The sequence below is a fragment of the Ursus arctos genome, unplaced genomic scaffold (genome assembly GCF_023065955.2).
Source record: "Ursus arctos isolate Adak ecotype North America unplaced genomic scaffold, UrsArc2.0 scaffold_8, whole genome shotgun sequence".
Taxonomy (NCBI): Eukaryota; Metazoa; Chordata; class Mammalia; order Carnivora; family Ursidae; genus Ursus; species Ursus arctos.
Genome location: NW_026623100.1, coordinates 67,684,182 through 67,711,541, shown reverse-complemented (window position 1 = coordinate 67,711,541; position 27,360 = coordinate 67,684,182). Strand labels below are relative to the sequence as shown.

Sequence of the window (27,360 nt, the reverse complement as noted above, 5' to 3'; positions counted from 1 at the left end):
CATCTCAGGTTTTACAGCCTAGAACCCCCAACAGGCCTTTTTATAAGTCCCCTAACCCTGTTGACGCTGCAGCAATATCTACTGGTTCTAAAAGAAGCTGCCAAAATGCAGTGTGGCCCAAAGGAATGTTCTGGGCTAATGGAAATGGCCTGTGTCTTGATTGGGGTGGGGGTTATGCAGGTACATACGTTTGTCAGAACTTGTCACACTGCACACTTAAGATCTGAGCAGTTACTTTATGGAAATTGCATCTCCATAAAATTAGTTAATTTAAAAAAATTGCAGCCTGCCCAGGTGGACCAAGCAGAGAGGGCTGCTCTGGCCCCCCTGTCTTCTTCTGTGGGCGAGTTGGCCTTGAGAAGTGTGCCTAAAGCCAGCATGTCACAGGATTGCACCAGGAGGCAAGGGACAGAACAGCCTCTGTGCTTGTGGGATTATAATCCTTTCAACCCTGAGCCTGGTCTGGATGCAGAGGTGCCCCCCCATTCGCTCCCCCACACCCTCACCCTAGCCTGCCTCAGCAGAGCTGCCAAGTGCCTGCTCTCAGCTTTGTGGTCTCATTCAGCCACAGGCTGGAGGCCACCTGTCACCAGAAAGCAGAGGGTTAGCATTAATGCAAACCCCAAGGCTCCTCTAATGTCTGTGCGCCCATGTTCATAACAGCATTATTCATAATAGCCAAAGGCTGGAAACAACTCAAGGGCCCATGGATGGATGGATGGATGGATGGATGGACAAAATACAATGAAATATTAGTCAGCCTTGAAAAGGAAGGAACTACTACAGTCATGGGTAGACAGTACAGCCTAGATGAACCTTGAAGACATTGTACTAAATGAAATAAGCCGGACACAAAAGGACACATACTATATGATTCCACTCACTTGAGGTCCCTGGAAGAGTCAAATTCATAGAGACAGAAGGTAGAAGGGTAGTTGTTATGGGCTGGTGAGGAGGAAAGAATAGGGAGTTAGTGTTTAATGAGTACAGAGCTAAAGATGAGAAAGTTCTGGAGATGGATGGCGGTGATGGTCACACAACATTGTGAATGTACCTAATGCCACTGGCATATATGCTGAAAATGACAAAAATGGTCAATTTTATATTCTGTATATTGTATCACAATCTTAAAATTTTTTAAGAAAAAGAACAAAAAAAAAGAAAAAATCCAAGGTCTAAGCCTGCCTGTGGCCCCCATGAATTGTGACATCTCCTATTTCAGAGCCAATGTTTGCCTGGAGATGTGCTTTTTGTACTGAAAACCCAGTTGTAGAAAACATTGACCATCTCTGACTGCCTACCCCTTTCTTAAAATCAGAGTGCAGCCCTTTCAGAGTGAGAAGTGTCCTTCCTCAATGCTGGGTCCTTTGGTCAAGAGAGACACAGTCACACCCCTGGTTTCACCTGATTTTCTCATGTTGGCTCTGTCAGGTGACATGCAGCCTCAACCTGACAGCCAAGGGGTGAATTTTCCTTTACAGCTCTGGAAACTCCCAGCACCATAATTGGGGTGACCCCATCCTCAAGACCCAAGGGGTCCCCAGCTGCAGAAATTAGAGCACATTAGGGGGCTGGCTGTCAGGGTGGGTTGGCGCTTGGTGTGTAATGCAGAGTGATGCCCAGCACTTGTCACAGCAGGGAGCCAGGCTCCCACACAGGCCCGCGGCTGAGGACTTGAGGCCAACTGTCCCTCCTCCGCCTCGGGACCAGACTGGATTTGCCCCTGCTGTCATAGCGCTGCACCCATCACCATCTCACACTCACAGCTCACACTCGGAGGAGAGAATGGCTTGACCCAGAAGCATTCCGCAAGGGGCTGCTGACCTTTTTGTTTGCAAAACAGACCTGGAATGTTGAGTCCTGCTATCTCTCCATAAATGTCTGTTGCCTTCAGGCCTTGAGGGGAACAGAAAGCGGATCCATTGAGAAATTGAGAAGTCCTGAGCCCCTGTTGTAGAAAGAAATTATACACTGTTTACTCTAGAGTGGCCATCAATAAATACATAAAACACATTGTAAACAAGGACGGCAACATTCTAAGACAAACTTCTGGTTTCTCCTCCTACCCAATGAATCGTGAAAAACAACACACACACACACACACACACACACACACACACACACACACCCCTCCAGCAGTTCAAGAGACTGCATCCTGTTTAACCACTCACGACCCATACTATGTCAGCTGCACTAGTGCTTGGAATGCAGAGCTGTTTGTGACTGTGAAGCAGACCGGGATTCATCTGTGGGCAGATTTAGAGCACAGAACACACGGACGAAAGGAAGCCAGAGGCCCCATCTGGGTGTTTGGGAAGGCGTAGTCCATGGGCTCTTTGCTGAGATTCTGGGCCTGTGGGGCTTGGCCACCTCCAAGAAGCTGCATGTTGAGGGGAGCTGTAGGGACAGGTCTTGGGCCAGCCCAGCACCTCCATAGACGCCGGTCCAGAAGGAAGGGTTGGATTCTAATGACACTCACTTGGTTCGATAACCTGGGCTGCTGGAGGCTTTGGAATGTGTCCAGAGGAGGTCAGGATTCATGCCACAGCTTACAGGGCGGGTAGATGTTTCTGAAATCCCACGGTGATTTGTCGCTGAGGAGAAAGGAGGCTCTGGTCTGCAAAGAAAATGGCTCTGTTAACACCAAATGTACCTACGGACCTCGTTTCGAGGATGAGCACGTGGTCACATCATGGAACCGTTTGGACTGGACCCCAGTTAGCATTTGGGAACACAGAGGCCAGAAAGGAGAAGGACATCTCCAAATTCACCCCACAGAGAGTGCAGAACTAGGACCGGGGCTCAGCTTCCCCCCGACTGCCAGCATGGGAGCAACGTTGAGCACCTAAGTGGACTATGAGCGGTGCACCCAGTCCCCCTGAGGATTTGTTAAAATGCAGATTCTGATTCAGTAGGCCTGGGATGGGGCCTGGGATTCTGCATTTCTGACAAGCTCCCAAGGGACCACTCTTTGAGAACCAAAGATGCCTAAAGTCAGCTTCACTGGCAAGAAAGCCAGATGGTCTTGGTACAAAGCTGGAATTTTTAATTCTACATCAGATCCACTTGGCTCTGCTCTTGTTCTGTTTTATTTTTACCAAGATGTTGAAAAGCTTTTGGCCAAGACCCCCAACAAGGGGGTTGTCTGTCGCACTTGATCAGCTGCCCGCTGCCCAGACCTCCAGTGCTCCCTGGCATGCGGAAAGCTGAATCATGGCTGAAAAGTGCATCACAGACACTGGGAGGAGTGTGCCTGTGGCTTTGTGGGGGTGAGTGTGAGAAATGATCTCTGGTGGCGGGGAGGAACACTGTGGAATATGTCATTCTGTTTGTTTTCCGGGCTATAGCTTGACTGACTCCAGCGTACAGTGTCTGTCCTCGATATTCGTGACGATGTGACAATGTGCGATTGATCTTTTTTAGAATAAGAGGTCCTGGGTGGCAAGACTGTCGGGGCATCTGCTTTTTCCACCAATTCTCACTTATCTGGAAACCTCTCCTGCACAGAGCGTAGATAGAGAAAAGACAGGAAAGCATCTCTGCGGAGCTGACAGAACAAATAGGCATCCCCAAGTGTGTGCACCCAGAATCTGTTCTTCGTCATCAGTCCTGTGGGCTTTAATTCCGATTTGTTCGTTAAAAAAAAAATACTAATTGACTATAAGATTGATTACCTGGATTCTGAATTCAAAGCAAATTTTGCAAACACTCGATCTGGCAAGGGTAAGGAGAGGAGTTGGAAGGATAACAGAAGCAATGCTTGGTGGAAGCTAATGGGAAGTGAAGCGGCCGCAAAGCTCTAGAATTCAGTGTGCACGGGTGGGCGCCCCACAGCTGGGGCTGGGCGTGAGGACCTGCTCCTGCCTGGCTCCCTGGTCCTTGGTGTGACGCTGCTCCAGCAGCCCGTGTCTCTATTAGGTACCATTCTGTGCAGCATCTTGAGAAGGAGGCAGTGCGTTTCGAGACATTTTGTCTTTAAAATGGATAAAATGCTTTGTTCTTGTTTGAGATTGGATATTTAAAGGAATCAATTTCAGTTATCTCAAAACTATGTCTGTAGGTTAGAAAAATGAGCCTTTCCCAGATAATCCCCACGGACGGCGATGATGCGATATTGCTTACTCTACCTCCTTTGGTTACTTCATACACCTCTTGTCCTTGTTTTCTCTTTTGCCCACGTCTTCCTGGAAATCTTCTTCACAGTTCTATCCTTGCTATACATTTATCTTTCTACAAGTTTGACCAATTCCCCGCTACCCCCCAATGGCTCCAAAACCTTGTGTCTCCAGCCTCCAGCTTTCTATGAAATGGCCTTCACCCTGATGTTCTCCCACCTCAGATTCCAGGTGTCCAAAAACAAAATCCTGCACTGGCCTTGCACACGTGTGTTCTCTTCTGCATTCCTCACGGCAGCGAGCAGCCACACCAGCCCCCAGCCCTGTGAGTTGGCTTCGTCCATTGTGACTGCCCCTATCTGCCTCCTTCCTGTCTCTGCTGCCACACTCAGACCCTCATCAGCCCTCCCCAGGCTACTTACCTCTGTGCCCCCCGTGATCTCCTTGCTTCTGGTTGCCCATCCTCCAATCTGTCTCCCTCATGCCTGCCCCCCATCCCTCGGAAGGGCCCCTGTTCTTCACCCTTTCTCCCCAGGGGCCTCTGTTCACACGGCACTGCCCAGTATAGTAGCCCCCAGCCAGATGTGGTATTTAAATTAATTAAGATTAAATATAGATCTTCCTCAACATACAGCAGGGTTACATCTTGATAAATGCATCGTAAGTTGAAAATATCGTTAGGTCGAAAGGCATTTACTAGACCTAACCTACTGAACATCCCAGCTTAGCCTAGCCCACCTAACAAGTGCGCAGAACACTTCCATTAGCCTACGGTCAGGCACAAGCATCTAACACAAAGCCTGTTGTACAGTAAAGTGTTGAATATCTCATGGCACTTACTGAATGCTCTACCGAGAGTGAGGAACTGAATGGCTGTCAGTGTATTGGTGGTTTACCCTCGTGGTCGCGTGGCTGCCTGGGAGCCGTGGCTACTGCTAACGCCCAGCATCATGGGAGAGCATCTGCATATCGCTGGCCTGGGGAAAGATCCAAATTCAGAATTCGAAGTATGGTTTCTACTGAACGCGTATCACTTTCGCAACATCATAAAGTCAACACATCGTAAATTGAACCGTCCTAAATCGGAAACAGTCTGGAAAATTAAAAACTCCTTGCCTTGGTCACATTAGGCAGTTTTGGAGGGCTTGGCAGCCACGTGTGACTGGAGGCTAGCGTACCAGATCACACAGATTATAGAACATCTCCATCATTGCAGAAAATGTTTGGGCAGTGCTAGCCCACGCTGTTCCTTCATCTTGGGCGTCTTTCTTTTCCCTCTCTCTCTCTCTGAATCCTTCCTGTTTCCCAGAGAGTCTCAAGCAGCTTCCTTCCATCCCAGACTTCATCTTAAGCAGCACAGAACTTAGTTCTTCTAATAGTGTATTAGAACATACTAGAACTCTTGTGATTGCAGCAGACAGGAACCCAACTCAGGCTAATTTAAGCAAAAAAGAGCATGTGTTAGCTCTTGTAACTGAAAGTTTCGGCAACAGCTTCCGACATAGCTAGACCCAAGAGTTCCTAGAATATCAGAACTCTTGTCGAGCTCCCATCTCTGCTTCTGTCTCTGGCTGTCTTCATTCTCTGCAGATTGCTTCCTCCTCACAGTCAGGGAAGATGGCCAGGAGCAGCTCCAGCTTACAACACCCATACTGTTCATGATTCTGAGCGAAGAGAGACCGTTGTTTTCTGAGTTCTATCCGATCTAAGGGATTTGGGTCTGACTGGGCCAAGAACCCTGAATGAGGGAGATAGAGCCCACTGGTTTGCTTGGCCTGGTCACATGCTCCCCCTCGGGGTGGGTCAGAACACCGAAAACTTATCTAATGGGCCGCGTGCACACAGGAAGCAGTAATTCTATTATCAGATGAAGCAGGAATGGATACCAGACAGCACAAATTTTACTGCTGAATTCCGCTCAGAACTTTCTCACTCTGCAGTGATCTTCCTGATGCCTGGCAAAGTACCTGAGTAGTTGATGCATTAATGAGTGGAGAAATGAATCAATGAGTGGGTGGATGGTTGGGTGGGTGAGAGGAGGGACGAATGGTTGGACAGAAGGATGGGAACCCATATGCCTACTAACACCGTGGGGTGCTGTGGTGAAGGCAAGGGGAGAGAACCAGGTCTCAGAACTCAAGGAGCTCGCGTGCATGCTAGGCAGAAATACCACTTACTGTCTGATGGTCTCCAGTCCCTGGAGGATTGGCCCAGCCCTGCCAGACAGTGGCCGCCTTGATTGAGCCTTCTGACCAAGTCCTCTCTGCTGCCCCTCCCAGCCCCCAGCACGGTGCTGAGTACTGGCCAGAGCTGGCTGGTGTGCTGGGAGCCTGGCAGCAGCTCCATGGGCCTTTTGTTTGAGTGGGACAGTGAGACAAGCTGACCGGCACGCAGGCATCTGAGGCAGCTACTCTCCCTGGATTCCTGGTCTCAGACACAGTATGTTCACCATTCTTACTCAAGCCCCTCACAATTGAAAACATGGGTTTTGTTTTGTTTTGTTTTGTTTTCTGAGTCCAAGCCAAAACCCCACACAACCAATGCTCCCGGTGGACAGCAGCAGGGCTGGTGCCTTTTTCTTGGGCAAGAGGATGTGTGGGCTTTGGCCCAACGTCCAGCTCCCAGGAACCAGTAGGTGTGCCTTCCATCCAGGAGCTCTTGTTTCTGGCCGTGGCTGCGGCGGCACGGCTGCTGGAACTGTCTAGTAAATGGAAGAATTAATCCTGGGAAGTAATTGGCACCCTGGGGAGTGGTTGGAGGAGTCACAGCCCGCTGCGTGGTGTCATCCCCGGCGTCGGCGCGCCAGTGGCCTTGGGAAGCCGTGTTAATGAGAGTAAAGGGCTCACCCAGGCAACCAGGGTGGTGTGGTGCTTTGTTTTGTTCAGTTTTTAATTTCCATCCCTTTAATCTGTTGTTTAAAATAGCCCCTCGGAATTTGGCAATCATACTTCTTCCCTGGCAAGTTTGTGCTTTCCCATCCTTTCTTCCATGGATCTACTTCTGTGCACATGTTCATTAAGGAGCAGAAATTCAGGAGGCGTCTAGAGGACTTACTCCAGCCTCCACAGAGCCGCCTGTCTGGGAGCTGCCCACCCAGGATGCTCCCGCCACAGAGAGGGCCCGTCTGAGTGGGGATCAGCCCTGGGTCCGAACCAGGTCTGTTGAGGGAGGCGCTCCCCCTCTGCCCATCTCTTGTTCCGTTTCCAGATGGCACGTGCACTCAGGGGCGGCCCGCGCCCAGGGTCTGGTTATTTGGGGATTTGCTGAGTCTCCTGCTTTCTGGAGTTGACCTTTTCCACAAAGCACGTGCCATCCACAGAGCTTGTCGGGCATTTGAAGAAGACAATCCCCCGAGAGCCAGCATCCAGCCTCTGCCCTTCCCGCATTCACTGTCTGCGATGGAGGCTACAGGGGCCCGTCTCTGCAGGTCCCCTGCCTGGGACCTCAGGGACTCAGCCTTTGCATTGCTCAGCCCCGGGGAGCTGACCTGGAAGATCGGCTCAGAACAGATGCTTTTCACCCGGGACAGCCAAGGCAGGGAAAGCAGGTCTCGCTAACACGCAGCTCGTGCTTGGCTGGATCCAGGCTCTTGGTGACCTCAGGAAAGCCACTTTCAACTCTCTGAACCGTGTTTCTCCATCTATAAAACTAAGATTGCATTAGTCACGCAGTATAACTGCTAAACAAGCAACCCCAAAATGTAGCGGCTTAGTCCAATAGAAGCTGGGTTCTTTTCCAAATCACAGGTTGGGGGGGTGGTCACTGGGTCTGCTCTGTGACCCCGACGAGAACCAAAACTCCTTCCTTGGTGTGACTCTGGCCCCTGGGCTTCGTCGTCTCCTGCAGGGAACAGAGACAGAGGGTGAAGAAGGCAGTCCTGCTGTAACCCGGTAGACCTGGAGGGACCCACATGGCTGGCACACACTGGCAAGACCAGTCACACAGCCCCAGCTAGAACCAAGCGGGACTGGGGAGTGTCGTCCCACTGTGGCCCCCCAGAAGAAGGGGGACACAGAGATGGGGAGCACTGGAGAGGGACCGCCTCTGCCAGAGAGACCACAAAGAAATCTTTTCCCCAGGCTGCCCGTGAACGCTAAATGTCAAATGCAGATGATCTTCCGGCACACGGTGCTGGCCCCATAGACACGTACTGTTGTTTTTCTTCTCTTTCCTCTACTGGTTATTCCCTTGAGGTTTATGCAAATAGCAGACCAAGGCAAGAAATTAAATAGATGTCCCTCACCTCCGAAGCCACTTATTTCCTGGTTTCCTCACAGTGTAGCATTTCATTAGCCCTTCCAGATGGGGAGACAGCAGACAGATTAAAAGTCAGATAGTGCCTAGGAGCCTGCTTCACCGGCTTCGGGAACGGCTGGAGCTTCAAAGCTATTTGGTATTTCCACTGCCGAAAGGCCTCCTCCAGAGCAGTTGTGTTTTAATAAATGGCTGCCTGAGTAATTTTCCTCGAAGGAATTACATCGCAGCGATGTCTGCTCCTGGGGGATCGCTGGCTGCTCCCTCCCCGTGCTCCCTGTGCTGGTGCATTATGAATAGGATTCTCGGGGCTGGAGGAACCCATAAGTCTACCCACCCCTACACCCACCCGGCAGGCTCGCAGGACTCTGGGGGCAGGGGTGCGGCACTGGACAGGGACAGAGGGTGGGAGCCTGGCTGGGCCACATGGCGGTCGTCACCACAGTTCTGAGGGAGAGGTTTCGTCCAGCCCGCCTGAGCTGGCCCTTCCCCATGGCCACAGGCAGAAGGAACCACTTCAAGACTCGGGGCAGATTCATGCCCTTAACATCCCTTAGTGACACTGCCCCCCGGTAGGTGTGGGCAGCCTAGGGTTGGGGCACTGTCAGACGGGACCGCTGGGGTCCTCAATCCAGGATAGCTCCATCTGTGGGGGGTAGGGGACTGCACAGGTCCACGCGGACGTACGGTGGCGGGATTCACACATGCATCCATTTGTTCATTGTTTACTGAGTGCTAACGAGAGGCCAGGCTGAGCTGAGATACGGCAGTGAACAGAGCTGGTGGTCGGAGAGCGGTGACTAAGAGCCATGCTGCCCTGGGTGGGAATCCTGGTTCTGTCACCTCCAAGCTGGATGACTTTGGGCAAGTTGTTTGACCCTTCTGTGCCCCCCGATTCCTCATCGGGGAAACGGAGCGAGCCATCATCACAGTGGAGTGTTTGCGGATTAAATGAGTCGATACTTATAAAGCACTGCCTTTGCAGAACTTGCATTTCAGTGTGAGGGAGACAGGGAAATCTAAGTAAACCGTGTTGTCTGAGAGAAGGATTAAGAGCAATCAAAAAATAAAGCAAGGGAAGAGCTGGTCACTTCAAGATGATCAGAGAAAGTCACTGAGACCGTAACGTGTAGGAAGAGACCTGAAGGAAATGAGAGCACTAGCCCTGTGGATACTGGGGAAGGGTGGGGCAGGCAGAGGGAGCAGCAGGTACAAAGGTCCTGAGGTAGGTGGGGGCCTAAGCTGCTGGACAAGCCGCAAGGAGGACCATGTGCTAGGGTTGTGTTGTTGAAAGAGATACAGAGTGAGAGAGGGAAGTAGGCGCGAGGGCCTCATGGACCTTGTAAGGGTTTGGCTTTTTCTCAAGGTGACGTGGGAGCCATTGCAAGGATTTGGTTGAAGAGTGAGATGGTCTGATTTGCATTTTATCAGAGTCATTCTGGCTGCTGAATGCAATAAATGAGGGCAAGGAAGTTCAGAGACTCCAACAGAAGCCCAGGTGAGAGATAATGGAGGCTCCTACCAGGGTGGCCGGGAGGGAGATGGAGAGAGATGGAGAGAACAGCCATCAGTCACGGCAGCTGGACCTATAAGGAGCATCACGAGTTTGAGGTGAAGGTGTGCAGGGCTGGGGCTGTCAGGAAGTCCAGGTCTAGAAGGGAAGTGGAAAGAGCACTGGCCTTAAAGCCAGAGATAAGAACAAGCACCCAATCTAGGAGCCTCAGTCCCCCCCCGCCTATAAAATGGAGGCCATGCTAAGACTCACACAGCTTAAGTGACTTTTAGAGGGACAGGCGTGCTAAAGGTGCTCTGTAAATGCTCCTTCCCTCTCCTTCCTGCAGCCCCCATGCAGCTGGGTGAGGAAGGCTCAGCACAACAGAGAGGGGTCCCCAGGTCAGGAGGCCAATGCAAGCCAAAGCTCAGGTGTGGGGAGTGAGGCGGGCACCACCTCATGCCCATACAAGCAAAGGGCATGTTGGCATCTCTGTCTGACTTTGTGGGGAGTTCACCAAGCACTGTCCGTAGGGCCCTGGAGGCTGCGGTGTGGGCACACCCTACCTGCTGCTCCTGGGGACAGTCATTTTCTGGGCAGCCAGAGAAGGGGTGCCAGGCCAGTCCCCTTCTCTGGCATGTGTAATACTGAGCTCCTTTCATTCTGCTCCCGGAAGTCCACCCCCATGGTGCCAGGCTGGCTTCTGACGCCAGAGTCCCCCAGGCCCAGGCAGGGACTCCCTTTCTACCCCTTCCCCTGCCCCCCGTATCCAAGCCCAGACCTCTGTAGCATCCTTTGTTGAACCCCAGACATCAGGCTGTCAGCCCTGCCCTGTGTGCCTGCTGCAGGCTGGTCCCTTGTAAATGGGCTGCTTGTGCCTGCAGCCTGGACTGGGCTGAGCTGAGAACAGATAGGCATCTCACTCCCTCCCCTGAGGCTGCTGCAGCTGAGATTTTGCCTGTAGACAGCTGTCCAGCACCCATTCAGTGGTCCTGACTCTGTCATCCCCAGTTGTCCTCAGGCTGCCCACTCCCTTGTCCTCAGTAGACCCTGGGGCTGAGCTCTGTGCAGCCAGTGTCTGCACAAATGTGACTGTGGGCCAAGGATATGACTGATAGATGTAAGTAGGGTTTCCACCCAGGCAACCAGTGGGGAGAGGCCCATGCCATGTGTTTTTAGAGCTTAGTGTGTGATCAGGGACACGGGACTCTGCAGAACAAGGGCTAGAAGGCAGCATGGCCAAAGGATGACATACCAGAGTAACCTGGCGTTATCACAGAGGCTTCCTGGAGGAGGTGAGAACTGAACCAGAGAAGGATTGAATCATTGGTAGCAGGAGGTTAAATGAGACTGTTCCTGTTGTCTTGGAGACTTGGGCAAGGCTCAGGGCTAAGCATGAACTGTTCCCAGGATTACCACATTAAAAATAGGAACTTGGTAGCCCCAGGCCCCCTCCATTCCTCCCCGCCAGCCTCTAAGTTAGGAAGGTCTTGGGATTGCAGGAGAGAATGCCCCTGAGCAGAGTTGTGCTAGGAGGGGTGCTGAGGCTTTTCCTTTCCTCCTAGCGAGGTGCCCCCTCCAGCCACCCCCCACCCCTCCCCACCCCAGCATCAATTCAAGACAATCCTCCTGGTGCGTCCCCAAGCCTGGAGCACTGCAGAAGATACGACCTGGGTTCCCTCAAGCTGGGAGCACTGAGACTGTGCCTGACTCTGCAGGACCAGAACTGAACTTGACCATAGTGGGTCAAGGTATGTCATGGTCACACTTCCAGAGTGGACACTGCACAGGGGAGCCAGACTGGAGCCGTCTTGGAAGACCCCACCCCAGAGGACAGCCTGCCAGGGTGCCGGCCATCGGTGCTCTGCATGAAGCACCCTCACACAGCAGGGAGGCCGCCAAAGGGCCCACCGACAGAAGAGCCACCTGTGCAGGGGGCTGGTGCCCCAGTCACACCTTGCCCTGTCCTCTCGGCCTCTCTCCTGGCCACTCTGGGGAAGCCAGAAGCCAGTTCGTGAGTGGGAAGGAGGCAGGACCTGGAGCGCATCACACACCCCTGCCCACTACCGGATTCTGAGCCTAGGTCAGCAAGAGGAGGCGCTATGGATCGGACACGAGGTCAAAGTTCCAGGAAAGCTTGGATTCGGCTGTCGAGAGAGGCAAGGATGGGATTATTTTCAGAGTCGCCTTTGCTAGTGACAAGCTGTGTGGCCACTAGGCCACTGAAACCCGTCAGTTACTGAAACCTGCCCCTGCCTCACTTTGGTAGAAGCCCCACCGTGACAAGGTTTCTCATTAGGCCTGGAAGAGCTGGAGTGCAGACAGCCCTTTGCGGTGCCAGGCACACAGGAAACGCTCAAAAGTGACAGCCCTTGGTAGTAGAAGTCCTAGCAGCAGCAGTAATAGCAACAGAAGTCGTACCCAAAAGTGCCCCTCCCCCCCGCCAAATAAAGCTGTTTGGGTCCAACAGAGTAGATTTAAAGGAAAGAAGTGGGAGAAAAAGAAATCTGTTTGCTGTTGATATCCCACTGAGTTCAGCCTGTTTAACAAACCTGCTATACAACTACCATTGCATGGGATCTAGAATGAGAAGAGAGCTGTGCTGGGTGCCAGAGGAGACCTTGGTCAGCTATCCCTGCTGTCTGGGTGTGCCAGGAGGGCTTCTAGGAAGAGGTGGCACAGAGTACAGGTGGAGATACTCCATAGGAGAAGAGAACAGTCTGAAGACACTGGTGCGTGGTCATGTCCTTCTCGATCACACCCCTGCCCTCATGACAGTTCGGCTCAGTAAACATCAGAGGGGCCCCTGCAATATGCCCGGCCTGACAATGAGACAAGGAGGAGGCAGGCTCTGCTTAGCGTGGATCCTGGGGAAGGCCAGCCTGGCGCAGGGCCCCAGCTGACCAGCAGGGAGTGTGCAGCAAGAGTGAAAAGCACACGTTAGAGTTTAAGCCCCTAAGATTTGGGGCCATCATCATAGCATAACCCACCTATCCAGGCCAATGTGACTATAATTTTTTTTAAAGTGGCCCAAATAGAAAAATGGACCCTGAGAGAGTCTTCTCTGAGCCATGTGACCCTTCTTTTCTTGGAGCCCTCTTGCCCTGGGAATGGCAAGGCTGAATTCTAGTTCTGTCCCTACCCTAATGCTCTATGCCTCGGTTCCATTATCGTTAAAGGGGGTGGCTGACCCAAGAGCTTCTGTGAGAGTTTAGCACGATGGGGATGGGGCAGTCTTCAGGGACCTGGGAGTTAGGAGACAGCCGGCGGGCATCCTGCATTCATCAGCTTCCCAGCTTTGGGCCCTGGGGATCGCCGGGAAGGGCAAAACCAGAGTCAGGTGCAGGACAAACCCAGGATAGTCCCGGGGGAGCCCCTGGGAGCACATGATGGTCCTTACCGCTGGTGCGCATGGGGCCAGTGGTCCCACGCTGCCCGACAAGGGTGGAGGTAGCAGTCTGGAAGCCAAGTATCCCTGCTTGGTTAATCTAAAAATAAACAGAAAGGCAACAAAAATCTATGTTTCAATTACTGCACACAAGCTGTTCAAACAGCCAGCTCCGCACTGGAGATGTGAACTTGTCAACAGAGGCTGCCTCGTTTGCATGCTTGGGTGGTGATAAAACACACAACCTTGCAACAGGCTGCCCTCTGGTCTGGGTAGTTGTTTTTTTGTGTTTTTTTTAATTAAATTAAATTAAAAACATGGACGTAGAATAAAGACTGCGAAAATCTGAAGCAAGTACATCAAGATAGGGTAGTGGCTCCCAAAACAAGGGCCAAACAGGCTCGGAGGTCTGAGACGAGCCTGGCCCTCGGTAGAGAGGTCAGCAGGAGCGCGGCCAAAACAAGGGCTCGGTGGTCAGGACCAGGGGACAAAAGCTTCTCCCAGTGCCCCCCCATCCTCCCCTTCCCCGCTGGTCCCTGGAGGAAGCCCCCGTGAGCAGCGTGGGCCTTCTGGGCGCCCCTCTCTGTTGAGGAGAGGTGTGTTAGAGCCCGCAGCTGGGGTGAGCTAAGCAGGCCGGATGCTCATGGCCAGGGCTGGCATTTCCATCCTGGGCCACGGCTGCATTTCATTCTTCCCCCACGTGCCCGCCCTCCCACTATCACAGCTCAAGTGCAGTCTGTTCTTGGGAATGAATGGAGCTCCAGGAAGCTGGGCTACCCTGGGCTCCAGGGCCATCCCGACCGACCCTGCCTGTGGCAGCCTCAACAGGCCACTCCCGAGCCCCCAGGCCCTCCCCAGCCCCCCGGAGCGTTCCTGCCTCTCTGCGCTGGCCTCAGCAGCCCCGCCTTCCCTGCCAGCAGGAGCCAGGCCCCCATCCCCACCGCCCCTCAATCTCTTGCACAGAGCCAGGCACAAGGGGGAGAGAGGTGGTCAGTATGTTGGATACGGTTCGACGAGGAAAGGGCAGAACAACGTATTAACCCAAGGGCTTGCCTAGGGGGTTGCTTGGGAGGGAAAAGGAGGCACAGAATCCTGACTTCTAGAAGCAGGGATGGTCAGCTACTTGGTGGTTTCCCGGGAAGGTATTCCGGGTAAGCAGAAGGCCTCCGGGTCCCACCAGAGGTGGAGACGAGAAAGCCGGTACACTTGCCCGAGAAGGTTCCACAAATCCCGCCTGCTGACGAGGCTGTCGGTTCCACACGCGCTCTGGACGGGGATTTTAATGTCCCCAACCCTCCGGGCAATCCCGCAGCCATCAGACGCTGCTTACTCGGGGAAATAAGAGCGTGGTGGAGTCTCTCCCAAGGAAGATAATATCCTGTCACACGCAGTATGATCTGCTGGCCATGTGACGGCCGTTCCCTAATGTTTCAAATAGACTTTTGAATAGACTCTTGTCTAGAAGAAAGCAAATTGCAAGAGCATTTTTGGCAGCCAAATAGAGAGAGTGCATCAGTCTTTCTTCTCTGCAACTCTTGCTGCTGGGTCTGGCTCCAGGCGCCGAGTGGGATTTATTCATCAGCTCGGGTCACTGATGAACACCATTTGCTGTGAAGAGAGATCTCGTTGAATTAGTCAATTCTGCAAGATTCGGAATAACCAGGCGTGCCTGAGAGGCGGCCTGCGAGACAGCAGAAGGCCCACTTGGAGAAGGGAGGTGATGGCAGAGTCTAGCTCCCAGTGCTGCAGTCGCGTGTTTGCAGGGTCTTGGGAAAGCGGGCTCCAGATTGCAGTGGTTCCACTGTCCGTGGAGCCCCCAAGAACAAGGAGGCCGAGGAACAAAGATGGCTCCTGGTGACGGTAACTGTGGTTAATCCCCCTCTAAACGATCAAACCGTGCCCGCCATAGCAGCCTCATCGATCCTGATGTTTACGAGCCCCTAATTTATACACGCCTCCCTTCTTCCCCCAGTTTATGCTGATATTATGTTGCCAACTGTCATTTCCAATATCTTTTTTATTTTTCATTATCACCATTATAATGATTTACACCAGTAGCAATAGCACAAATGCCTAGTCAATTAGTCCCATGAGAAAAGTCTCTGAATCATGTGCGCCTCTTTGAAAAAAAAATCACTACATCAAAACCCACAGCCAGATTTCTCAAAGCAAAGGTGCACACAGGAAGGGAGGGAAATGAGAGGCTTGTTCTTTTAATATTGTTCATCTAAAACGAGCACCGGATCCCACCTTCCCGAGGCAGAGAGATTGCTTTTTGCGTGAGCAATTGTGCCCAGAAAAGGAATCGGAGGCATTTTTCCTGAAACCTATCATCAGAAAAGCGTTTTGAAACATTTGTCTTTTTAGGTCATGTATTAAGCCCTGTAATTATGGAATATGGCTTTTCCCCTAAATACCTCTGCCCCCCAGTGCCTTCCGAGGACCATGGTGCAGTGGTGAGCGTTGCCGAGTGTCAGGAAGCCTAGGTCCCAGGGCCGACTCTGGTCCTGCTAAGAGGCGGATCTTAAGCTGGCACGTCTGGGGCTGTAACGTGCTGCTGAGTCGCCCCTGGCAATGCTGTGAAATTCCTACTCAGTAGTGCTGGGACCGCGCCTACGATTCTGCACCCCAACGAGCACCTGGGGTGGTGCTGCAGACCCACAGACCACGCTCTGGGATACGGGGCACAAGCCGCTACGCCAGCCCTGGTCTTCTCTTCTTGTTCCTCACTTAGAAAATGCGAGCGTCAAGCACATCCTGGTGTGCACCGCTGGGATGTCATAAGTAGCGAATGATGCGGTGGCTTGCAGAGAACCTAGTGAAGGATAAGGCCATACAGTTGTTGCTGTGACCACTGCTGGACCTTTCATGCTGGAGCTGCTCCCTGCCCTCCCCCCGAGGCCAGTCCACGCACTGGTCTAGGGTCTGCTGGGTGTTGTCTCCCCCAGCACTTCGGATGGGCCAAGACCTGGGAAATAAAGCAGGTGCCCAGTCTTCCTTTGAAGATAAAGATGACACCTTAAAGCCCTCTGTTACAGAGATGGATGCCACCCAGGGGGAGGACGCAGCAGTCAGAGGTTTCATCTGAGTTGTCACGTCGCTGACTCCTTCTTCCCTGCAGCTCCTGGTGGAGGCTGTGGGCCCAGACCTTGCAGCTGTAGCAGGTCCTGGCGGAACCTGCCAGCAACTAAGCCAGAGGGCTGGGACGAGTCACTCCGGTCTGGCACCTTGGCTGGACACTCGCCACACCCGCCCTGCTGAGTGAGCGACTGATGGTGCTGGTGGGCGGGGAGCGTTCACACAAGGACCCTCATGGCTGGGCGAGGTAAGATAGAAGGGAAAGGCCCTTTCAGAGCAGAGGGGAAGTGTGACGAGGACTGTGTCCGGCCCACTGGGGCTATGGTATTTTAAGAGAAAAAAACGAACGATAAAATCACACCTCAGCTCACTCATCCTACAGAGGACCAGGCAGAGGCTGCTGTTAGCCCGTGAATGTTCCAGAGCTCCCTTAGTTTTTGAGCAGATCCAAAGGATTTGCAACAGGACTTGGGCCCAAGCCGGCATCTCTGCGTGCACCCTCTAGCCACAATGTCCTATCCACCTGGAGGTGTTCAACACCCGCACACCCCTGAAGAATACCTCTCCCTCAGGGGCAGCACCAGGACGGGGGTGTGGTAGTTGAGGTAAATGTGAGGAGGCCTCACACGTGCAGGGTGGACCCCGACACGGTCCTTCTTGCATTTTTCACCCCCAGGCACCTCTCGCCTCACCTAGTCTCCACCCCGCGGTGTGTTCTGAGCTGGAAACAACCTGCCACCCTGATCCAGGTGCCCACCCTGTGCCCAGACAGCCCCACGGAGGATATGGAGGTGGGGGGCGGGGGATTTCTGCCTTTAGGGAGCACACCCTTGCAGGAGCAGCAGTCATGTGGGAGGCAGAACAGGCCAGTCCATCACTGGGTCATAGGCCTGCCTCTGAGCTCCACGAAGAGAGGACCGGGCAGAGAGTGCCTCTGGCAGCCTCAGCCAGAAGCGAGTCTTCTGAGTTAGTGGGGGCTCGGCAGGGCTGGGGGTCAGTGGGAGCTGAAGCCACCCCAGGAAGCAGGGAGGCATGTCCGAGGGGCACCCCAGCTCCCGCCAGCATCCATCGCAAGTCTGGCCGAATTCTCCAGAAGCACCTGGAGTTTTCCTTTGTGTTGCATTTGCCAAGATGGTCTTTTGGCTGCTATTTATTATTTTGCTTCAGAAGAAAGGCTAAAAGTTGCAGAGAGGGAAAAGAAAATAAGAAAGATGGGCATGGCCTGTTCCAACCAACTTGGCAGCACGTCTCCCCCAAATGAGGCAATCATACATTTTCCAATCGGGCTGGGCAGGCCGTGGCTCATTCCTAAGCCCCGTCTGCAGGCAGTGCGGGCTCCCTTACCTTCTGTGGATTAATCACGCCTTCAGGGCCCTCACAGCCGGCGCCCGCTCCTGCACGTGCCTTCATGACATGAGCGAGGGGAGGGTCATTAGCCACCTGGGCTCCTGGGGACAGCGTGTGCACATGGGCATGTCAATATGTGTGGCCACGACCGGCCTCCAGAGCGCATCGCGGGTGTCCCGGACACAGAGCGCCACTGTCCTGATGTGTGTTCAGGTGTGCACAGTGTGCCTGTCCACGTGGCCGGTGCTGTGGGCTCCTGGACAGTGGCCCACATGCCCCAGCCCAGCCCAGATAACACACTCGACTATGGCACACACAACTCTGAATTATTTACTCATGAATTATTCATGTGGAGGCGAATCTCTGGGGCAGGGCTGCTGATCTGGGACCCAGCAAGTGTCTGCGCAACTGAATTACGGAGACACAGCCGAGACGCTGGGGCTGAGCATGGGGTCAGCTGAGTCCCCTCCTCCAGGCTAACCTCAGGCCCCAGATGGCCTGGGCCTTCCATAAACCTGGCCTGAGTCGATCATGACACCCTGAGCTACAGTGAGAAGGAGATCCGACAAGGCAGGCCCTGGGGTTCCTGATACAAGATACACCAGGTCACAGCTATTCAGCTGAGGATGACCTTTGTCCCACCCAAGTCTGTTCTCTCCCAGAGGCCCTGGATGGCAGAGCACCCTACAGGGTCCCCCCTCCACCTAGCATGTGGGTCTCGGGGAGTCTGTGGCTGTGTTTCAGAGACCAGACCACACACAACTTCATAGTTGGCAGTCTCCTTCGTCCTCATCCTGGAAAACTGGTTCCTGTTGGCCTACCTTTTTCCATCCTGTAACTTTAAGGTCTGATTGTTACCCAGTGAAAGGGCTCTTCGCCCCATGCAGACGGCTCACGGGAGTCATGCTGGATTCTCTCATGGTCCTGGTGGTAGTGCGGTGGTCCCTCCCCACTCTCCAGATAAACAACCTGAGGCAATCCTGAGTTTTAGGAACTAGTAAGGGGTACTGCTGGGGTTCACACTCAGCCCTCTTGACCCCCGACTCAGCATTCTTTCCACTGCGTGGGGACCCAGGTCTGAGTCCTGGAGCAGTCACCAAGAGTTCTGGGCTTGCAGAGCAGACAGGACAGTCCCAGCACTCAGACTCTGGCAGCCAGTGGGATGCGGCTTCACCAAGCAGGGCAGGGAGTGAGGGCCCCCTTGCAGAGAGGCTCTGAAACCAAACAACTCAGTGAGCAGGCTGAGTGGTGGCCAGACAGCTGCCCGAACACCTGGGGCCTGGTTGGGTTTCAGGGTTTTGACTGGAGCAGGAGCAGAAGAGGGCCCAGCTCTGTGGGGTTTCCAGAGCCTGAACTGGGCCTTAAGCCAGGCACTTACTGGGGTGGAGCCCCTATTTCCTGGTAGGGAAGGATACATAAGGTAGGCTCCATAACCCCAGACCATTTCATACAGGACTCCAAAGTACCGACGAGAAAGATGTTCATTTCACATTACGTTTTCTATCATTCTAGAGGTAAGCAAGTTTTAGAAAATGTAAAAACGAAATAAACAACACCTACAACTTTGGATCAAATTCTTAGACAGTTTCTTCTAAGCAGGGGATGGCTCCTTTTCAGAGGGTGTGCAAAACCGAAAAAAGAGAAGTTGTGGCTCAGAGTAGAGATCAGGCATGGTTCAGATCTGGGCATCAGGAGCGCAGAAAGGGGAGCAACAGGGAGCTTGGGGATCTAGAGACAGGTGGTGGACGAAGGTTCGGCATAGCAGCTAGAAGTACACCCAATACTCAGAGAAACGGCTGCTTCTCAGACTGCCCTCCGTCTCTCGGTGAAGGGCCCCGTGCCAGGCTCTGCCAGCTCGCCAGCAGCCTGCCAGGAAGAGGTGCTCACCCTGACAAGGAAGCACATCTGTGTGTTCTGTCTGTAATTGCTTGAGCAGTCTTGTCTGAGGTGCCCTGTGCACGTGGGGCCTCCTCCTGCCCCAATGAGCACTTCCTGCTGCCTCCCCCACCACCCCGGGCGCACGTGTGGGCACACGGGACCTTTTTGACACGCTGGCTCTGTGCCCAGCAGGAAACATTGAGGTTGCCACCTCTGGAGCTGGCAGTCCGCCGTCCCCTCAAGGTAAACTGTGCAACACGCTTCTTTCATTCTGTTTGAAAGGGGAAGTTAAATGGAGGAATGGAGTCTAACCCAAACCTGGCATGCAAAGAGTTGACCTTTGTTTTGAATACACTTAATGAGGCTCAAACCAGACTGTGTGGCCTCCAGCTGCCTGAGTCCCCTCCAGCTTCTCTCTAGCGTGGTTCAGAGCCTTGAAGAGATGAGCAGCGGGCGGGGCGGCGGGAGGTGCTGGCTGATGGGTCCGTGGGTGCCATTGGAGCCACGCTGCGCTGGAACAGGTGGTCCCTGACAGCAAGCTGATGGGCTCTAGGGCCATCGGAGGTGTCCTTGGGGTTAAGGAGGCCCCGTTGACCTGCTCCCAAGCATGCTCTGCCCACCTGTGGGCACATCTCAAGCCTGCCCTCCTCATCTCCATCCTCATCAGCTGGAAGATGATTTCCTTGACAATATGTGAAGTTGGGTTGTTTTGTGGGAAGGTGAGTGCTGACTTAGGGTATCAATAGGGCTGGGCTAAGCCTCAGTAACAAATAACCTCACAATCTCAGTGCCTTAACACGATGAAGGTTTTTGTTCCAATTGTGCCAAGTCCAGTGCTGGTGGGGCAACCCTCTTGCACTTCCAAGGTTGCCATGGCAGGTGAAGGGAGCTGAGGTTAACAGAAGATGCTCTTAAAGGGCCAGGTCTGGGAATATTCTCCATCTCCTCCTCACTCATTCTATCTGCCTGACTTCAGATGTGTGATTCCCGACCTAACTGCAAAGGAGGCAGTAGGGATGTCTTCCTGGGTGGTTGGAGAGAGGTCACGGTGTGGTGAACCTTGTGACATCATCTCTGCCATACTTAGCATCCAAACTAGGCAACTGCCCTGAGGTGCTGATCATTAGAAAGAGCCTTGCAGGTGAATCTTGGGAATGGGAGCCTAAGCTATGGGGTCCAGGTGACCCTGGACATGCAGAGATTCCATGCTCCTTCGGAGCCATCCTTGGAGGCTCCAGGTCTGACCTACCAGGAAGAGGACATTTGCTTACCCTGGTACCTACACGGAATTTCCAGTTGGGAGACTCAAGGTGTTTGTTCTGAGCTTCTCCCATCACACAAATGTGTTTGTCTCTTCTGGAAGCATTCAGCAATTAAGAAGAAATAAACATTTGTTTATTCATTCAGCAAGTGTGTACTGAATACCCTTCTATCCCAGCCGGAATCTGTGTTAAGTGCTAGGGTTACAAAGACAATAAGCCAGGGACTGTTCTCCAGGTAGCAACTATACCACAACCATCGATGCTGGGATGGTGGTGGGGGCCGGGTGTCCAGGGGGACTGAGGGGGGCTTCTTGCCTGTTCTGGAGGAGGTGGGTCAATGAAGCCTCCTAGAAGAGTAGTGCCTGAGCTGAGTCATAACAGATATGCAGGGCTTGGCTATGGAAAGAGAGGGAATCCATTCCTGGCAAAGGAGCAACACGGGCTTGACCCCCAAGCTGAGAGGGGGCATGATGCCTTCAGAAATGAGTAAGGTGTTTGGAATGGCCGGGCATTACCCCGGGATGGGAAGAGTGGACGGTGACCCCAGAATCCTCAGGTGTCTCCTGGGCCACACTGAGAAGTCTGGACCTTATTCTGAAGGATAAGATTTAAAGCAGGAGAGTAAAGTATGGTAATCAGATTTATGCTTTTAAAACACATCACAAGGGTATGGCACCTGGGTGGCTCCGTCGGTTAAGCATCCAACTTTTGGTTTCGGCTCAGGGTATGATCTCAGGATCGTGAGATTGAACCCGCATCAGGCTCCGTGCTCAGCACAGAGTCTGCTTGAGACTCGCCCTCTGCTTCGCCTCCAACCCCCACTGGCACACACTCTCTCTCAAATAAATAAATACATCTTTAAAAAATAAAAAAAGTCATAAGGGCAGTTGGGTAGAGAATGGGTAAGACGGACAAGACTGGAAGATTGGAGCAGGGATACTGGTGGAAATAATCTATGTGAGACACAACGAGTCGGGGTGGTGGACGTGCAGAGGGAGGGGGGCAGATTTGAGAAGCAGCTGGGGCGACAGAATCAAAGACCTCACTGTCGAATATATGAATGGAAATGGGGACATGGGCTTGCAGAGCAGATAGGACTTCCTGTCTGCAAGAGGGAATTCCTGAGAATGAGTGGGCAAAAGAGCAATGAGTTCATTCTGGGACATCCAGTACTGAGGTACCTGCGGGGCAGCCAGGTAAAGGTGTACTTCCGACTGCAGGACAGTGTGTGGTGCTTAGGAGGGACAGGGAGCTAGCAATGTCGCCTTGAGAGCCATCAGGGAAAGAGGTGACAGCCGATGAGATTGTCCAAGGAGAGCACGTAGGGTGGGAAAAGAAGAGGAGGAAATAACGGATCGCCAAGGATGAGCCGAGAAAGAGTTGCTTGCCAAGGAGAACAAAATGAGGAGGGAGCTTGATGTCTCAGAAACCACAGAGAAGAGGTTTCGAGAAAGAGAGAGAGATCAACCATGCCAAATGTGAGAGAAGACAAGGCGTGAGTGTGCCATGGGATTTTATAAGCCAATCATTCGTGACATCGGTGAGACCAACTCCCAAGGAGTGGGCAGAGCAAAAACTACACCAGAGCACGGTGCAGCCTGGCAGGAGGCAGAAAAGTGAGGAGAGCTATTTAAGCAACTCTCTCAAGAGAAGCCTGTGAGGAGGTGGTCAATGGGGGATTCGTTTTTATTTTTTATTATGTAAGATTGAATAGATGAAGAAATAATGTTGTGGCGTGGCATAAGCTGTGAAGCGTAATGATAAAATGAACAAGGAGCCCCCCATCCACTTGAAGAGGTCACGGTCAGCTCTGCTTCCGTGTGTTCCTTGTGCCTGGAGGAGGGAGCGGTGCCAAGGGGGAGGGGACGGTGGCTGCCAGGACCCACCAACCGCACAAGTAGCACGGAGGTAGCAGGTCACGAGGGTGAGGCCCAGGCTCCATGTCAGTAGAAGTCGACAACCAGATCTGGTGTGCAGAGACCAGAGCAGGATCAGGATTGATAGAAATTTTTAAAATAGGTGGCCTGTCTACCCACCAGCCAATAATTCCAGACCCCACCCCACCCACCATGACTGAGCTGGATTTGCAGGATAGGAAAATGAGCCAGGAGCTATCTCGGACCTCCAGGAGCTCGCACCCCAGACAGGAAGTAGTAGCAGAGTGGAAGAGTCAAAGCTGAACCCGAGCAGTGGCCGGAGCTGAGGATGTGATGTGCAGGGCAGACCCCACCCCCACTGCCCACTGTGCCAGGGCTCTACCGTTACCTCTCCCCTCTGCCTCAGGCTTGCTGTGGCTTCTCTGGCCGAGTCGGCCTCTCCTGTATCTTTACATCCTTCATGACCGAGGGTGACATCGGACCCAGGCTGGGCAAGAAGCCAGGCAAGTCACCGCGATGGTGAGCAAAGCCCAATCCTCGTGGTGCAGGAGGACCTCAGTATCCTGGTGTGTCTGGGTCTCCATGACAACACCGAGGGCCTTCCATTCGGATACTCAGGAAAGTCGCATGGGAGATGTCTGGTTCGCAGGGAGCATGGGGGTCTCTTGTGCCTGCGACTGAATCATAGGGTTATAAAGAACTTTTAACACCCAGGGGCTTAACACGTTTTCAGACTGGAGTCCTACATTGAGCTGCGTCTGAAAGCCAGACATCTTGGCCGCCTTCTCCCTTCCTACGTCTCTGACCTCAGGGAAGTCACTTATTCTCAACCAGCTCCCTGGTCCATAAACCGGGAATGAGCAGTGCCTGGCCAGTTCAGAGGCTACTATAAGGATACAGTGAGGTTTACATAAAGGATCTTGTCCACTAGGAAGGGAGTCTGCAGATGCGGCTTCCCTCCCCATCATGGGGTTGAGGAGTCTCCGGGATCTTGTTTGCACGGTGGGGATGGTTGGGATAAAATCCCAACCACAGTTAAAGCGAGCACACGTGCATCCTTCAGGGCAATGTGACGTGCGGAACAGAACGCATTACTCCTCAACTGAGACTGGGTTCAAATCTTGTCTACCACATTTTTGCCCTGCGATCCTGGACAGATCCTTTATTCCCCCTCTGTGACGTGGGGCTAATGGTCCATGCATTGTGGGCTTGCTGTGAATATGACATCAGCTATCGTTTGAAAGCCCTTCTTGCACACAGAGAAGGTGCTTACCGGATGCTGATGGGCATTGCTGCCCTCCTGGCATCCTAGCAGGGCTGCTGTTGGTCTAAATCACCTCCTCTCCACTCTGTGCCAGCAGGTCCGGCCTCTGTTTCCCTGTGAGGAGCAGCCACGGCCCACCAAGATGTCCCGGCACCACAGCCGCTTCGAAAGAGATTACCGGGTGGGCTGGGACCGTCGCGAGTGGAGTGCCAACGGGACACATGGGACCACCAGCATCTGCAATGCCACGGCCGGGGCCGGTGGCGGCACGGCCAGTAGCCTCAGTGCCCGGCCCGGCCTCCTGCCACTGCCTGTGGTGCCCTCCCGGCTGCCCACGCCTGCCACGGCCCCGGCTCCCTGCACTACCGGCAGTGGCGAGGCCATCACCAGCCTTGTGGCCAGCTCTGCTTCCGCCGTCACCACCAAGGTAAGCCCAGTGGCCTCTCTGAGCAGGAGCTGGGCACGGGGGCCCTGCTTCCCCTGAAGGCCCGGGCCGGCTCTGCAGGCTCACAGCCTGGGCCCTGGCCACCGTGTTCCCCAGACTATTGGCGTCCCTGGAGCTGGGCTGGCCAGCTGTTGAAGGTTCACATGGTTTCATTTGCTGTAGTCTCTCTCTGCGACTAATTGTAAGACAAGCAGGTCTGAAGCCGCTCGTCGTCCCATGCCATGTGGATTAAATGCGTGTAGGGATGGTGAGCTCCAATTTGGCCGTAATGATTCACTATATAGGTGACTTTAGACCACGCAAGTCCTCCTGGGGTGCCAGTGACTTGGGTTTGCAAGAAGATAGTGACCAGCAGTCTGGCATAAATGGTCATAAATCTACTACTTATTAACTACTCTGCTAAGAATTGTCCTGGCCATTGTGTCTTCCCAGCCTCAGACGACCGCGTGAATCAGTACTTTCGTCCCCCACCTGATGGCTGGGGATAGTGAGACACACCAAGTCTATGAGCTGGTCCACAGCTGGCCCTTCCTTGGGGACCAGGCCTTGGGCCTCCAGTCTTGGCAATGACAGCAGAAACCAGGCTGTGTTACTAACAGAGAGACTGAAACGATGATGGCACCAAGGCTCTCGCCTGGCTTCAGGCTGAGCTGGTCCCCCTCACGCAGCTCAGAGCCCCCCAGGCAGCCAGAACCCTCCAGGGACGGGCCCATGCGGGGGCAGAAAGCCCCGTTTGTGACCGTCATGTTTCCTTAGCCGAACAGGGGCTCCGTAGGCCGCCTTGGCCTCTGCTAGCCATTCCGAGTGGCCTGCTGGAGCCCTCTGCGAGCCAGCGTGTGCGTGTGTGTGCGTGTGTGCATGTGTGTGTGCACGTGTGTGTGTGCGTGTCTAGTGCTTTCTTCCCTGCTTTCATAAAAGTTGCGGGAGAAGTTAAGGCGGGGGAGGCCCGGCGCGGCCATTGTGAGGTGGCCGTGGTGTGGGAAAGCCGCGCTCCAGGTGTGCTGCGCCTTTGTCTCCGTGATTTTCAAAACTCCCTTTCAGCCCTGCTTCCCATTAATAACGGAGCGCGGCCGGCCCAGGGCCCAGCGGAGGCCCGAGACAATGGAGCTATTGGAGGCCAGCTCGGCGCACGCTGACATCTTGCTGCAGTGCCTTATTGATTTTATTTTCCTGTTATGAAAACACCTCCCCACTGAGGTGGGGAGGGAAGGAATGTCGGGCGGGGGAGAGGAGATGGAGGGTTATTCAGGCACGACGCCCCCAGACCAGCCGAACGCATTCCTTCCCTGGACGCCGGCCCCCGGGCCTGGCCCGATGCACTGACCTCTCTGCCTGGTGGAGCCAGCCAGCCGCCCCGCCAGCCACATCTGGCAGCCGCTCAGGAAGGCCAGCTGTTGGCCATCTGGACAATGGCAGCTTCTGGAGCTGACCGCCAGGGGCTCCATGTCGGCAGAGAGAGAAGCTGGACCTGGAAGCCCACTGAATGATTCCGGCCCTCTCTGGGTGGAGGCCTTTTTAGGGATGCTGTGGGGCTGCGCCTGGGGCAGGGGCATGGCCCTCCAGGCCAGGGTGCTGGAAGGCACTTGGCAGTGAGCGCCCCTCACTGGCGGGGCCCCAAACCACTGCACATGGGGGGAAAGGAACCCAGCCTCTGATAGAAAACAGCGTCTGGGGAGGACTGCCCTGGGGGACTGGGAGGGGGGAAGGGGCGAAAGTTCATGCCTGTGGGACAGCCAGCTCCTGGGCACGTGTCCCCTCTGTAACCATCTCCAGCCCAGCTCCAGACCTGCAGGAGCTAATCTGATCAAACAAAGGTGCCTGCTTCCACCCTGGATTTTTCGAGGCGCTCAGGAGAACAGGGTATGCAGGGGAGAGGAAGGACAGCAGCCAGCAGCAGCTTCTGTCCAGGACGCTGTCACTGAATTTGGGCCGTGGTGCCTCTCTGACATCTGGCCAAGTGGCTGCCCCCGCCAGATGCCTGTCCCCCAGCCTATTTGTCTAACCCCTTGCCAGTGCCACATCAGTTGACAGGCAGGCCCAACCCGAGGTATCTGTGGTCAACAAGCTGTGTCTTGACCGAGTAGCCAAGGTCTAGCTCTTGCCCTTGGGGAACGCACAGGTCAGGATATGACAGGTTTGCGGCCTGGACAGTGTGACCAAATGACCTGAGAATGTCTCCCCGGTTGAGGTTATTGGCAGAAGCAGCTCAGTGTTGTGGATAAAGACAGACTGTGGAGCCAGCCTGCCCAGGTTTGAACTCTGCTCCATCCCTTGCTAGCCGCGCGGCCCTGGACGGGTTAGCCTCGCCTCTCTGGGCCTCGCTTCTGTCAAACGGGAACAGGAGTTGCACCTGCCTACCAGAGTTGTTGTGAGTGTTGTGTGAGTTCAAACATAGATACAGTGCTCAGCACAAAGCCAAGCCGGGCACATAGTTGTTGCCACCACTGCCACTGTTGTCACTGTCACTCAGGAGAAGCCTAGGGGACAAGGACTTGCCCCTGTAGAGAAGAGGGATCATTTCTAACCTCACCAAGAGAAAAAGGTAAGTCTTCCGATAAGAAACAGGAGCTAGGGCCCAAGCAGGTGGGGAAAGCAGATTGTGTTTCTGAGTGGTTAGAGCTCACATTGGTCTGTGACGTGGAGGCATGACATGACCAAGGTGACATCATGGCAGCAAGAGAAGCTAGAGGGCATCCAGTGGACCCCAAACTGACCTTGAGTCCACATCACCTAGTAAGCTTGATGATGGAGTCAAGGGATTTTAAAGCTTTTTCAGCCACGGGACTCCGTCCTCCAAGGAAAGACCAGTGTGTATACAGGGCCGAGACCCCACTCTGGTGGAAGGGTTTGGGGGACAGGGCTGCATGGGAGCCAGAGCAGAGCTGCGTATTCCTGCTACCCTGGAGTGTGGCAATGGGGGCTTGAACATACTGGCCTGCCTTCCTCAGTGAAGGGTCTGG

The 27,360-nt window shown here is 53.8% G+C and overlaps 1 protein-coding gene across 4 annotated transcripts in view; it reads left to right on the top strand.

The window, feature by feature from the left end:
* KLHL29 (kelch like family member 29) overlaps positions 1-27,360 on the top strand; it is a 302,647-nt gene that overhangs the window by 137,615 nt on the left and 137,672 nt on the right. For 2 of the 4 annotated variants that reach the window (XM_026519626.4, XM_026519608.4), the window contains exon 3: positions 24,053-24,382. The exons of 1 other annotated variant lie outside the window; for it this stretch is intronic. In XM_026519626.4, the coding sequence (XP_026375411.2) occupies positions 24,098-24,382 (285 nt within the window). In that variant the 5' untranslated portion in view covers positions 24,053-24,097. Of the gene's footprint in view, positions 1-24,049; positions 24,383-27,360 lie in introns of all 4 variants that reach the window. One more of the 4 variants, XM_026519616.4, reaches the window with a different exon arrangement.